The sequence below is a fragment of the Mytilus galloprovincialis genome, chromosome 5 (assembly GCF_965363235.1).
Source record: "Mytilus galloprovincialis chromosome 5, xbMytGall1.hap1.1, whole genome shotgun sequence".
Taxonomy (NCBI): domain Eukaryota; kingdom Metazoa; phylum Mollusca; class Bivalvia; order Mytilida; family Mytilidae; genus Mytilus; species Mytilus galloprovincialis.
The window spans coordinates 73688818-73703228 of record NC_134842.1 but is presented as its reverse complement, the minus strand read 5'-3'; the positions used below and the strand labels follow the sequence as shown (position 1 = coordinate 73703228).

At 33.3% G+C, this 14411-nt stretch overlaps 1 protein-coding gene across 6 annotated transcripts in view; it reads right to left on the bottom strand.

Moving 5' to 3' along the window:
- Positions 1-543: 543 nt before the first annotated feature.
- Positions 544-14411, bottom strand: part of LOC143076396 (dynein axonemal heavy chain 10-like) — an 83761-nt gene continuing 69893 nt past the window's right edge. For 3 of the 6 annotated variants that reach the window (XM_076252138.1, XM_076252139.1, XM_076252140.1), the window contains 9 exons: positions 14104-14304; positions 12501-12806; positions 11800-11971; positions 7106-7237; positions 6257-6468; positions 4977-5144; positions 3081-3261; positions 1428-1573; positions 544-1260 (listed from right to left, as the gene is read on the bottom strand). In XM_076252138.1, coding sequence (XP_076108253.1) covers positions 1114-1260; positions 1428-1573; positions 3081-3261; positions 4977-5144; positions 6257-6468; positions 7106-7237; positions 11800-11971; positions 12501-12806; positions 14104-14304 — 1665 coding nt within the window. In that variant the 3' untranslated portion in view covers positions 544-1113. Of the gene's footprint in view, positions 1261-1427; positions 1574-3080; positions 3262-4976; positions 5145-5213; positions 5289-5344; positions 5431-6256; positions 6469-7105; positions 7238-11323; positions 11434-11799; positions 11972-12500; positions 12807-14103; positions 14305-14411 lie in introns of those variants that run through there. The other 3 variants (XM_076252141.1, XM_076252142.1, XM_076252143.1) reach the window with 3 other exon arrangements.

Sequence of the window (14411 nt, the reverse complement as noted above, 5' to 3'; positions counted from 1 at the left end):
ATCTTACTTTGCTGAACATTATTGCTGTTAACAGTTTATCTCTATCTATAATAGTATTCAGGATAATAACCAAAAACAGCAAAATTCCTTTAAAAATTACCAATTGGGGGGGGCAGCAACCCAACAACCAGTTGTCCAATTCATCTGAAAAGTTCAGGGCAGATAGATATTGACTTGATAAACAATTTAAACCTTTATCAGATTTGCTTTAAATGCTTTGCTTTTAGAATTATAAGCCAAAATCTACATTTTACCCCTATGTTTAATTTTTAGCCATGGTGGCCATCTTGGTTAGTTGGCTGGGTCGCCAGACACATTTTTAAACTAGATACCCTAGTGAAGATTGTGGCAAAGTTTGGTTAAATTTAGTCCAGTAGTTTCAGAGGAGAAGAATTTTGTAAAAGTTAACGATGACGGACGACAGAAGCCAAGTGATGGGAAAAGCTCACTTGGCCCTGTGGGCCAGGTGAGCTTAAAACTGACTACATCAAAATAATAATCAAAAACCTTTCACATCAGCGCTGCTAATAAACAAAACACATATTTTTATTATTAATTTTTATTTAACTTCAACTTTCAAAATATTGGTTTTAAAGTAAATTGTAACAGATAACAACAGTATAAATATAAAAAAAAATCACAAATTATCTCCCTTGAAATAAGTTTTTTTCTGGACGGATTACAGGTTTATATAATATTTGTCATAAAACTGTACATATACATCATACATTAAACAATATTTGAATAGATATGTAACAAGTTATTCTATTGTCAGATATAAATATGGACGGATAATTCAGTAAATTCATCTTCTTTCACTAAACAAAAGGAAAAAAAAATGCAAATAAGTTAGAATGTAGTAAAAATGTATAAAATCTGTTAAAAATATATCACAAAAGCTCAAAATATATGTATAAAAATAAATATACACACTTATCATAAATAGTAACATTAACATTTTGAGTTTATGGACTTGATCATCTTAATTTGTCCAGCTTTATATATAGAATGATAAAGCACTTGTTGATTGTCTTAATGAATGAACATTAAATATGTCCAATAGCTATATCTCTCTTTCTTTGTTGTTATTATGCAGCATTATAAAGTGTCTATTTAGTCTGTGTTCAGAGTAAGACACACTCCTTGCAGTGTCCAGTGACTTATATGTTCTGTTGTGGCCAGATCAGCTTCAAATACCAGACCAACACCCATTGCATTCCTTCTCTGTGATGTCACATAGACTGGGGTCTTAAAGGTATTCTGAAATAAAAACATTAAAATAAGAACTAAATAACTAAATAAATGAGAAAAATGTAGGAAGTCATAATTAATATACAAATTTCAATTGCCTTTATAGATATTCTTTCAATGAGATCTCCCCTAAATTAAATAGAAATTTTAAGTTCACAAAGTTGAACTAATTTTACCTGTAGTTTGAGCCTGTGTGCCTCTATTGGTATGATCTTTAAGACAGGTAATTCCTCTATCAATTGTTTTGGATTTTGTCTTATTAAACAGCTGTTTTCGTTGTCCCATCCTGCACCTTCTAAGAACAAACCATCCACAAAGCAACCTAAGAAACAAATTTGAGTTATCAAATTTAGTTTCAGTATCAAAATACACATATATGTCTTTAAACATAAGATATTCAAATGACATTTGTACAAAATTTATTTTTTCAAAATACAGAGAAAAATCAACCCAAACAGTAAAATTTCCAATTTTCGGCTTATTTTACAGTGGTGGATCTAGAAATTTTCATACGTGGGGCCCACTGGCTGCCTAAGAGGCGGCCGTTTCCGTCAAGATTCAGCAATTCTCTATATAATCAACCAAATTATTTTCTCAAAAGGGGGGCCGAGGCCCCCTCCCTAAATCTGCCTCTGTTTTAGGTTCATATTTAATGGCTTACCATTATCATCCTTATAAAATAGTAAAATATATAAATATATTGTTTAGCAGACATGCTAATGCTTTATTATTTAATTGACGAGCCATTATAGAAAAAAATTGAGTTACACCTGTTGTCTTGAGGTTAATATAAAAATTACATCATCAAACAATTGGTTCTTACTGTGACAAAAAAACATAAGCATTTTGACTTAGGAAATTTAATGGAAAGATTTCAATTTAGTAATACATCAAGAATAATACATGGCAAAATCTGTATCCTATGCCGTATCTTCTCGAGATACCAATATCAGCCAGAGGACCTTTAGGCCCGAGGGATGATATTGGTAGAGGGTGATACGGCATGTGATACCGATTTTTCCATGTTTTATACGCATTATCATATATTTTTACAGGAGAGTTACATATGAACTGCTTTCTGATCCCTAGCACCTGGGTTACCGTCAGTTCTACTTTTGTCTTGTTTTAAAAGCTTTAAAAGAACTGCTCAATTACTCATCCAAAGGACCTGGGTTCCCTTACAATTTGCGTGCTGTTGTTTTAAAAATATTTTGTTTATTGTATTTTTTGTGTGTTTTGTATGGTTTTTCATTGAGTTCTTTTTTATAGTTGCATTTCGTGTGTCAAAAATATGAAAACTCGACGTTTGTGACTTCACATTCCAAACAATGACGTCATTGAATAAATTGCTTCACACCCAAATGACTGTTCCCGTAGGACCCATTTTGAGGAAAAAAAATTCTGAAGAAGCATAAATTAGAACAACAAACTATTCTCTCTATCTTTCTCTTTCTATCTCTCTCTCTCTTTCTCTCTATGGTGTTCAAACTGCTTTACTCTTTATCTTATATTTGTATATTTGTATATAAAAAAAAATGCTTCCTAATAGAAAAAGATGTATTGATTAGATAATATCTATAGATTTATATATTATATATTGCGATTATATTTGAGTATATTGTGTTGAAAATTGGAAGTTAATAAATAATAAAAATTAAAAAATTAAAAAAGAACAGAGTTTTTGTAAAAATGAAAAAAATAATTAGTAGGGGTGTGATAAAGGGTGCGCATCAAAGTTGCTTGATATGGATTAAACAGCAGTCTATATATCAAACATTCAAATCTACTGTATTTACTACTAAATGTATGATAAAGTAAGATATACTAACCTTGATGAGCTCTCTCTGTGACATCCTCAGCCTTCTTCCAGTGTGTAACTGATGTGTACAGTGTAGATTTATCTAGTGGCCACCCATTCTTACGACATGTGGCCTGTACTAAAGCTGTTAAATAGGATTCTGGGATATGTAACCCTGACAACCACATCACCTGGGGTTCACTTTCATTTACCTACAAAATTAGTGATATATTTATTGAAAAATCTTCCATTTTATACAATCTGTGGTACAGATTGAAACATACCCCATTTGGTACTATTACAAGTTTTCATGTTGTATGAAAACAAGTTACATAATTTGTTTTTTACATTGTTGGGTTGCTGTTTCATTGACCTATTACCCATATATCATTTGAATTGCTCTCAAGGTCACGATAAATCAGTGTTCTTATTTAATGGCAAGTTTTAGGGAGAATATCTTTACATAGGAAACTGTTTAAGTCCATCTTTATGTTATACATGTACTTCAATTAGTACCAATGCAGGATCAATTTAGTCTCATTACATGACCATACCTGCCAACTTTCACGATTTAGGCGTGTACTACACGATTTTGACCCTTTGTCACGATTGCACAATCGTGTTCCTGAAAAACCCTCTAAAACACGATTTGGTGAAAATTTACACGAAAAATATTGTTGTTCCCGATTTTGAACTGTGTCCAATGGAGGAAAATCGTGTTCAGCCAATCAAATTGTGCGTTTCTCATGATCAAATTAATCAGCCAATCAAAAACGTTTTCTCTCAAGATTGTTTTAACATGCTAGATATTGAACTTGTGTTGTATTCCTCTGTTTGTTGGTCAGAATTGTAAAAACGTGAACATGGCAAATGATTTTTCAACTGCAAGGAGGTTCTTACACTGAATAAGAATAAAAGCATGGCTGATTGACAAACTTCAATGATGCAGTACTACCATGAATATAATAAATAGTAGTTTATTCACTAATTTATTGACATAACATGTACACTTACTGTAACATAATTTTATTTATGTATTCAATCATTTAAAGGATAATGTACTCTTCATTATTTTCCACATGGAACCCACCCCCCCCCCCCCCCCACATCAACATGAGGAATCCCTTAAATGAGGGACAACCCTTAGTCAAGGGGTCACTCTTGTAAAAATTAAATAGGAAAATGTAGATTTGTTAACTTAAAAATGGGAAATTCTGACATTATATTTGGAACAGCTTTTCTAAATGAAGAGTCCTATTATTTTGAATAATAAAGAAGATATAAGGCCAAGAACATATCAAAATTCTTGGACATGTGTTGACCATATGATACCAGATAGACAATGATAGATCATAAGCTGTACAGTTCTTTGGGAAAAGTTTCTTCAAATAATATGAATGCTCATTTGTACTTAAAAAGTGGTTTTTAATGTCCTAACATTGAGGGGGGATCCCTATGTGTTGTTCCTAACCTGATAAAAGTCCTTCTTTGTGTATAATTTTAAATTGGAAATGTCAACAACTATTTAGTATCCTTACACATGAATAATTTCTGGTCTTACAGCTACATGTTCATATTTTCTGCTGATATAATAACTAGAATCATGCAAATAAACTTAAAAAAAGGGATGTAAGCTCATCTTACAAATCATGCAAAAATGACACTTTTTCGCGCAAAATAGTCGTCGCAAAGAATTTTAAACTTTGAAATTGTTGTCGCGCGCTAAAACCCCCATGGGCATTTTCAAAAGTTGGCAGGTATGCATGACTCAATTACAGGCTAGACATCAAAACACAGATTTACTATAACTATAGACTTTTATGCAGAATTTGTAAAAAAATACTATTTTTCAAGCTATAACTAATTCAAGTTTGTGATAGAATGATTACTGGATACCACAATGTGAGCCATTGGTTTATATACTTACCCAGCCGTAATACTGCTTATATCTTCTTTCAAAATGGATCATCCAGTTACCAAGAGACTTAAGTGTATCTGGAGCCAGCCTTCTCCAAATGAACGGAATGAGACCATTAAACAATGCTCTAGCTACATCATCTAACTCACTACTCATACCAACTTCACCAATCAGGGCCTGAAAAAAAAAATCACATGACAAATAAAACATCATCTAACTCACTACTCATACCAACTTCACCAATGAGGGCCTGAAAAATAGTCACATGACAAATAAAACATCATCTAACTCACTACTCATACCAACTTCACCAATCAGGGCCTGAAAAATAGTCACATGACAAATAAAACATCATCTAACTCACTACTCATACCAACTTCACCAATCAATGCCTGAAAAATAGTCACATGACAAATAAAACATCATCTAACTCACTACTCATACCAACTTCACCAATCAATGCCTGAAAAATAGTCAATCAAATATCAAAATCTCCTCAATTTGAAAATGAACATACATGTTCATACTTAATGGAATAAAAAAGTAAATAATCAGTTACCCTGTACTCATGTGTATACCTAAACCTGTGTGTACATCATAGTAAACTTTGTTTTTTTTTATTTCAGAATTTTTTAGTATAGTTTTTAATCTAATGACATGCAACAGATTTTACAGCATTTCAGGCTTCAATAATTATTTTTAAAAAGGAGGCCCCATGTCATATATCTTAAAAGGTCACCCCCATGTCTTATCTTATAGTTACAATCTTTCAGAGTATCTATAAGGCATGTCTTGAAAATATCATAACAAGACTTTCATGAATCAAACTTGCTTAAGTATAAAATGGATGTTTGTATAATTTATGAAAATAATGTTTACATTTAAAGAGAAGGATTCAATTAGGTTTCCATCTAACTTTTGGTATTGCAGATATTGACAGACCTTCAAATATTTATCAATTAAATGAGATTGTGTCAAATATCTTATCTATGTTGAAGAAAAGAAGAAAAATGAACAATTAGTTTTTTTCTGCAAATCCCAGCCACAAAGAAAAGTCACTGAAAATGGGATTGTCACTGAATTACAAGGGTATGTTTAAAGGAGCAGTAATTTTGCAATGCAACAGGTCACCTTGCAGCCCTGATAAGAATTGTAAGTGTTCTTTCACATTCAGAGAACACATCCTATTTCTAGGTATTTACAGTGGAGGATCCAGATGGGGTTCTGGGGGTTGAAACCCCCCTTTTTGGGGGGGCTGTATCTGCCACTGTATTTATATTGACACCTACCTTTTGTAGAGTGTTGAGTGACTTCCTCATTCTGTTCAGTAGGTTGTTAAACCTCTCAAGTTCCTGTAACAGTACCACGGTGGTCGGTGAGATCTCTAAGCCATACTTCTTTTTAATCTTGTCCAATTCAAACTCTTGTGGAATCTTGTTGAGTACTTCCTGTGCAACCTTGCCAATAAATTCCTCTCTACTAATTCCACCAGTATCACCTCCTGTTAGTATTAAAATCAAATATAACGTAAATCTAATGAAAACAAATTAAAATTTTGTCTAAATCTAAAACGTGACATTTGTTATAGACATTATCCTGGGCTCAGCAGTTAATCTATGTGCTAAAACCTGAGTACATGCAGAATTATTATTATAATGGTCAAATCATTACCTATTTTTGTTAATGAACTTGTTACTATAGCAAAGTAATTTAGTTCCGTGGAATATTATATACAGTTTATATCTAACGACTGTAAACCAACTTATTTTCACAGATACTTTATTTTGCATTTAGCCCTTTCTAGCACATTTCACAGCGTTATATTTTCATAATTTACTTGAAGTTGTGAAGTAAAGAAAAATCAAATTTCATATTCTCAACGAGGGATATTTTTCTACTCACAAAAGTCATGAAAATAAATTGCTAAGAAAATTAGAATTGAGAATGGAAATGGGGAATATGTCAAATAGACAACAACCCAACCAAAGAGCAGAAAAACATCCGAAGGCGAGCAATTGGTCTTCAATACAGTAAGAAAATCCTGCACCTGGAGTCTGTTTTTAGCTAGCCCCTACACAAAAATGTGTAGTTTACAGTATAATAATATATATATAATAAGTATATTGACTTTAACAAACCTGTTTGTGGTTGTAGTTCTATCAAGTTCATCCACATGTCTCTAGCAGCCTGAGTGTAGTAACCAATCTCAGCATTAGGATGGAGACCAAATACTTCTGGTGTGTTAGCATGGGGTAGTCCTTCAATGAAGTCTGAAAAAATCATATTATATTTTATTATTTCCATTAGGATGGAGACCAAATACTTCTGGTGTGTTAGCATGGGGTAGTCCTTCAATGAAGTCTGAAAAAATCATATTATATTTTATTATTTCCATTAGGATGGAGACCAAATACTTCTGGTGTGTTAGCATGGGGTAGTCCTTCAATCAAGTCTGAAAAAATCATATTATATTTTATTATTTCCATTAGGATGGAGACCAAATACTTCTGGTGTGTTAGCATGGGGTAGTCCTTCAATGAAGTCTGAAAAAATCATATTATATTTTATTATTTCCATTAGGATGGAGACCAAATACTTCTGGTGTGTTAGCATGGGGTAGTCCTTCAATCAAGTCTGAAAAAATCATATTATATTTTATTATTTCCATTAGGATGGAGACCAAATACTTCTGGTGTGTTAGCATGGGGCAGTCCTCCAATGAAGTCTGAAAAAAATCATAATATATTTTATTATTTCCATTAGGATGGAGACCAAATACTTCTGGTGTGTTAGCATGGGGCAGTCCTTCAATGAAGTCTGAAAAAATCATATTATATTTTATTATTTCCATTAGGATGGAGACCAAATACTTCTGGTGTGTTAGCATGGGGTAGTCCTTCAATGAAGTCTGAAAAAATCATATTATATTTTATTATTTCCATTAGGATGGAGACCAAATACTTCTGGTGTGTTAGCATGGGGTAGTCCTTCAATGAAGTCTGAAAAAATCATATTATATTTTATTATTTCCATTAGGATGGAGACCAAATACTTCTGGTGTGTTAGCATGGGGTAGTCCTTCAATCAAGTCTGAAAAAATCATATTATATTTTATTATTTCCATTAGGATGGAGACCAAATACTTCTGGTGTGTTAGCATGGGGCAGTCCTCCAATGAAGTCTGAAAAAAATCATAATATATTTTATTATTTCCATTAGGATGGAGACCAAATACTTCTGGTGTGTTAGCATAGGGCAGTCCTTCAATGAAGTCTGAAAAAAATCATATTATATTTTATTATTTCCATTAGGATGGAGACCAAATACTTCTGGTGTGTTAGCATGGGGCAGTCCTCCAATGAAGTCTGAAAAAAATCATAATATATTTTATTATTTCCATTAGGATTGAGACCAAATACTTCTGGTGTGTTAGCATAGGGCAGTCCTTCAATGAAGTCTGAAAAAATCATATTATATTTTATTATTTCCATTAGGATGGAGACCAAATACTTCTGGTGTGTTAGCATGGGGCAGTCCTTCAATGAAGTCTGAAAAAATCATTTTATATTTTATTATTTCCATTAGGATGGAGACCAAATACTTCTGGTGTGTTAGCATGGGGTAGTCCTTCAATGAAGTCTGAAAAAATCATATTATATTTTATTATTTCAATTAGGATGGAGACCAAATACTTCTGGTGTGTTAGCATGGGGTAGTCCTTCAATCAAGTCTGAAAAAATCATAATATATTTTATTATTTCCATTAGGATGGAGACCAAATACTTCTGGTGTGTTAGCATGGGGTAGTCCTTCAATGAAGTCTGAAAAAATCATATTATATTTTATTATTTCCATTAGGATGGAGACAAAATACTTCTGGTGTGTTAGCATGGGGTAGTCCTTCAATGAAGTCTGAAAAATTGTATTATATTTTATTATTTCCATTAGGATGGAGACCAAATACTTCTGGTGTGTTAGCATGGGGTAGTCCTTCAATCAAGTCTGAAAAAATCATATTATATTTTATTATTTTCATTAGGATGGAGAACAAATACTTCTGGTGTGTTAGCATGGGGCAGTCCTTCAATGAAGTCTGAAAAATTATATTACATTTTATTATTTCCATTAGAATGGAGACAAAATACTTCTGGTGTGTTAGCATGGGGTAGTCCTTCAATGAAGTCTGAAAAAATCATATTATATTTTATTATTTCCATTAGAACGGAGACAAAATACTTCTGGTGTGTTAGCATGGGGTAGTCCTTCAATGAAGTCTGAAAAAAATCATATTATATTTTATTATTTCCATTAGGATGGAGACCAAATACTTCTGGTGTGTTAGCATAGGGCAGTCCTTCAATGAAGTCTGAAAAAAATCATATTATATTTTATTATTTCCATTAGGATGGAGACCAAATACTTCTGGTGTGTTAGCATGGGGCAGTCCTTCAATGAAGTCTGAAAAAAATCATAATATATTTTATTATTTCCATTAGGATGGAGACCAAATACTTCTGGTGTGTTAGCATAGGGCAGTCCTTCAATGAAGTCTGAAAAAAATCATATTATATTTTATTATTTCCATTAGGATGGAGACCAAATACTTCTGGTGTGTTAGCATGGGGCAGTCCTCCAATGAAGTCTGAAAAAAATCATAATATATTTTATTATTTCCATTAGGATTGAGACCAAATACTTCTGGTGTGTTAGCATAGGGCAGTCCTTCAATGAAGTCTGAAAAAATCATATTATATTTTATTATTTCCATTAGGATGGAGACCAAATACTTCTGGTGTGTTAGCATGGGGCAGTCCTTCAATGAAGTCTGAAAAAATCATATTATATTTTATTATTTCCATTAGGATGGAGACCAAATACTTCTGGTGTGTTAGCATGGGGTAGTCCTTCAATGAAGTCTGAAAAAATCATATTATATTTTATTATTTCCATTAGGATGGAGACCAAATACTTCTGGTGTGTTAGCATGGGGTAGTCCTTCAATCAAGTCTGAAAAAATCATATTATATTTTATTATTTCCATTAGGATGGAGACCAAATACTTCTGGTGTGTTAGCATGGGGCAGTCCTCCAATGAAGTCTGAAAAAAATCATAATATATTTTATTATTTCCATTAGGATGGAGACCAAATACTTCTGGTGTGTTAGCATAGGGCAGTCCTTCAATGAAGTCTGAAAAAAATCATATTATATTTTATTATTTCCATTAGGATGGAGACCAAATACTTCTGGTGTGTTAGCATGGGGCAGTCCTCCAATGAAGTCTGAAAAAAATCATAATATATTTTATTATTTCCATTAGGATTGAGACCAAATACTTCTGGTGTGTTAGCATAGGGCAGTCCTTCAATGAAGTCTGAAAAAATCATATTATATTTTATTATTTCCATTAGGATGGAGACCAAATACTTCTGGTGTGTTAGCATGGGGCAGTCCTTCAATGAAGTCTGAAAAAATCATATTATATTTTATTATTTCCATTAGGATGGAGACCAAATACTTCTGGTGTGTTAGCATGGGGTAGTCCTTCAATGAAGTCTGAAAAAATCATATTATATTTTATTATTTCAATTAGGATGGAGACCAAATACTTCTGGTGTGTTAGCATGGGGTAGTCCTTCAATCAAGTCTGAAAAAATCATAATATATTTTATTATTTCCATTAGGATGGAGACCAAATACTTCTGGTGTGTTAGCATGGGGTAGTCCTTCAATGAAGTCTGAAAAAATCATATTATATTTTATTATTTCCATTAGGATGGAGACAAAATACTTCTGGTGTGTTAGCATGGGGTAGTCCTTCAATGAAGTCTGAAAAATTGTATTATATTTTATTATTTCCATTAGGATGGAGACCAAATACTTCTGGTGTGTTAGCATGGGGTAGTCCTTCAATCAAGTCTGAAAAAATCATATTATATTTTATTATTTTCATTAGGATGGAGACCAAATACTTCTGGTGTGTTAGCATGGGGCAGTCCTTCAATGAAGTCTGAAAAATTATATTACATTTTATTATTTCCATTAGAATGGAGACAAAATACTTCTGGTGTGTTAGCATGGGGTAGTCCTTCAATGAAGTCTGAAAAAATCATATTATATTTTATTATTTCCATTAGAACGGAGACAAAATACTTCTGGTGTGTTAGCATGGGGTAGTCCTTCAATGAAGTCTGAAAAAAATCATATTATATTTTATTATTTCCATTAGGATGGAGACCAAATACTTCTGGTGTGTTAGCATAGGGCAGTCCTTCAATGAAGTCTGAAAAAAATCATATTATATTTTATTATTTCCATTAGGATGGAGACCAAATACTTCTGGTGTGTTAGCATGGGGCAGTCCTTCAATGAAGTCTGAAAAAATCATATTATATTTTATTATTTCCATTAGGATGGAGACCAAATACTTCTGGTGTGTTAGCATGGGGCAGTCCTTCAATGAAGTCTGAAAAAATCATATTATTATTTTATTATTTCCATTAGGATGGAGACAAAATACTTCGGGGGTTTTAGCATGGGAGAGTCCTTCAATGAAGTTTGAAAAAAATCATATTATATTTTATTATTTCCATTAGGATGGAGACAAAATACGTCTGGGGTTTTAGCATGGGAGAGTCCTTCAATGAAGTCTGAAAAAATCATATTATATTTTATCATTATATGTTTGTTATTTGTTGTGGCACTAACAAGTTATTTAAGGAATGACTGTATTTAAGGAATGAATGCAACTCTAAAACAAAAAGGGGTTGGGTTCCAACCCCCAGAACCCCCCTCCCCTCCCATGATCAGCCACTGGGTTGTCTATACTCACCAACATAATTATCCCTAGGACCATCTTCTGGTATCCTGTAATCTACATTTTCATTGACGTAGAAATGGAACGGTTGGAACGTATCAAATATAAAGTCTCCCATGTACTCATCCATATAGGTCCTCAATACACGTCTGTCAAAATCATCAATAGCTCGACCTCCATACATTACCTACAACAAAAATATAAATATACATGAATGAGCTTTTGTGATAAAGAAAATTGAGAATGAAAATGGGGAATGTGTAAAATAGAGAATAATCAGACAAAATAGCAGACAACAGCTGAAGGCCACCAATGGGTCTTCAACGAAGCCAGAAAATCCTGCACCTAGAGTTGGACTTCAGCTGGCCCTTATATATTTTTTTAAACCTAATAATTACTTAAAATTCTAACTATTTTAAAGTTTATAGAAACAGAAATTTGGAGCTCTAAAATTCTTGACCGATGAAAGCACATAAAAATATACTTAGAATATTCAGTATTTTCTATCAGATTGATAACTAAAATTTTGAGAACAATAGTAATGGCATAGACATTTATTCTTGGAGTCTTTACATCTCCTATGAGGTATGTCAACCTGTTCCTTCTTTCCCCCTCCCCCTGAGTTATTCTGTGCTATTCCTCACTTCTCCTATAAAATATTTCAAGCTGTTCCTTCTACCCCCTCTCCCCATGAGTTATTTGTTGCTATTCCTTACCTCTCCTATAAGATATTTCAAGCTGTTCCATGGTATCTTGACTTCAGCCTGTTCGTGAGCCTTGGTCAGATAAGTGTTGAGAATCTGCATACAGACACGGTGGTCAGATTCATTGAAGTCATAACCAATGTTCCATCCAATCTTTCCATACTTCCTCCTCTCCTGGACGACAGCGTGGAAGAATCCCAGTACAAATACCAGTGCTGGGAAGGCTGGATGTGGACATTCTGATAGGGCGGTAGCTGATATCTTGTGGTATGTTCCTCTCAGGTTTAACTTCAAACCATTAGGTGGTTCTGTCACAACCTATAATAAATAATATTCTTTATTTATGATCATCTGCAAATTAGAAAAAAACAAGAGGCTATCACAATGACAGCAAACCGGATTTATTAACATTTATTTGTGTCCTGGCAATATCACAAGAACCATTACTGATGAATGGTGAAAGTGAAAATCGTCAATATCAAATTTGACCTCCATTTTGTCATCAGTATCAACATATTAAAATTTGAAAAGCTTAGATTGAATGGTTCATGAGTAAATGCAATAAAGTGAATGGAAAAGCCATTTTAGGATCTTTCAAGAACCATAACTCCTGAACGGTAAAAGTCAAAATCGTCATTATTAAATTTGACCTCTATTTTGTCATCAGTAACAACATATAAAAATTTAAAAAGCTTTGGTTGAATGGTTCATGAGAAAATGCAAGGACACGACTGGAAACACCATTTTTCAATCTTTCAAGAACCATAACTCCTGAACGGTAAAAGTCAAAATCGTCATTATTGAACTTGACCTCCATTTTGTCATCAATAACAACATATTAAAATTTGGGAAGCTTTGGTAGAACAGTTCATGTGTAAATACACGGACACGACTGGAAACTCCATTTTTCAATCTTTCAAGAACCATAACTCCTGAACGGTAAAAGTCAAAATCGTCATTATTGAACTTGACCTCCATTTTGTCATCAGTAACAACATATTAAAATTTGGGAAGCTTTGGTAAAACAGTTCATGCGTAAATGCACGGACACGACTGGAAAAACCATTTTTTCATTCTTTCAAGAACCATAACTCCTGAACAGTAAAAGTCAAAATCGCCATTATTGAACTTGACCTTCATTTAGTTGTCAGTAACAACATATTAAAATTTTAAAAGCTTTGGTTCAACGGTTCATGAGTTAATGCACGGACAACATTTGATTGCCGCCCGCCCGCGTACATCCCCAAATCAATAACCGACATTTTTGTCACAAAAATCCGGTTAAAAATTGGGAAAATTCTGTACAAGACAAAATAAGAATGAACTTTCTTAGCATAACCCAACTCTTTTTTTTCGGATTATCGAAAAACAGGAAGTTGGAGTCTGACAGATCCACAAAAAATACACAACTCCTTATTGCACTCTGTGCATGTTACTAATCAGCAATGTCAACATTGTATGAGGTCTGGGTGTGTTTGCTTTCTACCCCTATGTATAGTTCACATCCTGGGTGTTATCTGTAACACTCCTATAGGGGTATGTGTTGTTGTTTAATAGTAAGGTATACATATGGTCTTGGTATTGTTTGTTTACTCCTCTTTGTTATAAAACTTACCTTCAGTGATCTTTGGAGGATTCCTATAGGGAAGCTTGGTGTTGGTTCTGTGGTCAACCAAAGTCTGAAGTCTGGATGAGGTTTGGTCAGTTTCTCAAGTTGTTTCTCCAAATCCCTTAACCATTTCACCAACAAGTGACAGTTCTGTAACATCAACCACTGTCCTCTAGCAACAGCTGTTTCTAGGTATTGTAGTGCAAGCTTAAATTATAAAATTATAAAGATAATCAAAATTTTTCAAATTATTCATATTAATTGTTATAAAGCCTCTACTTATTTAGCCATGTGGTTTAGATAATTTCCATTTG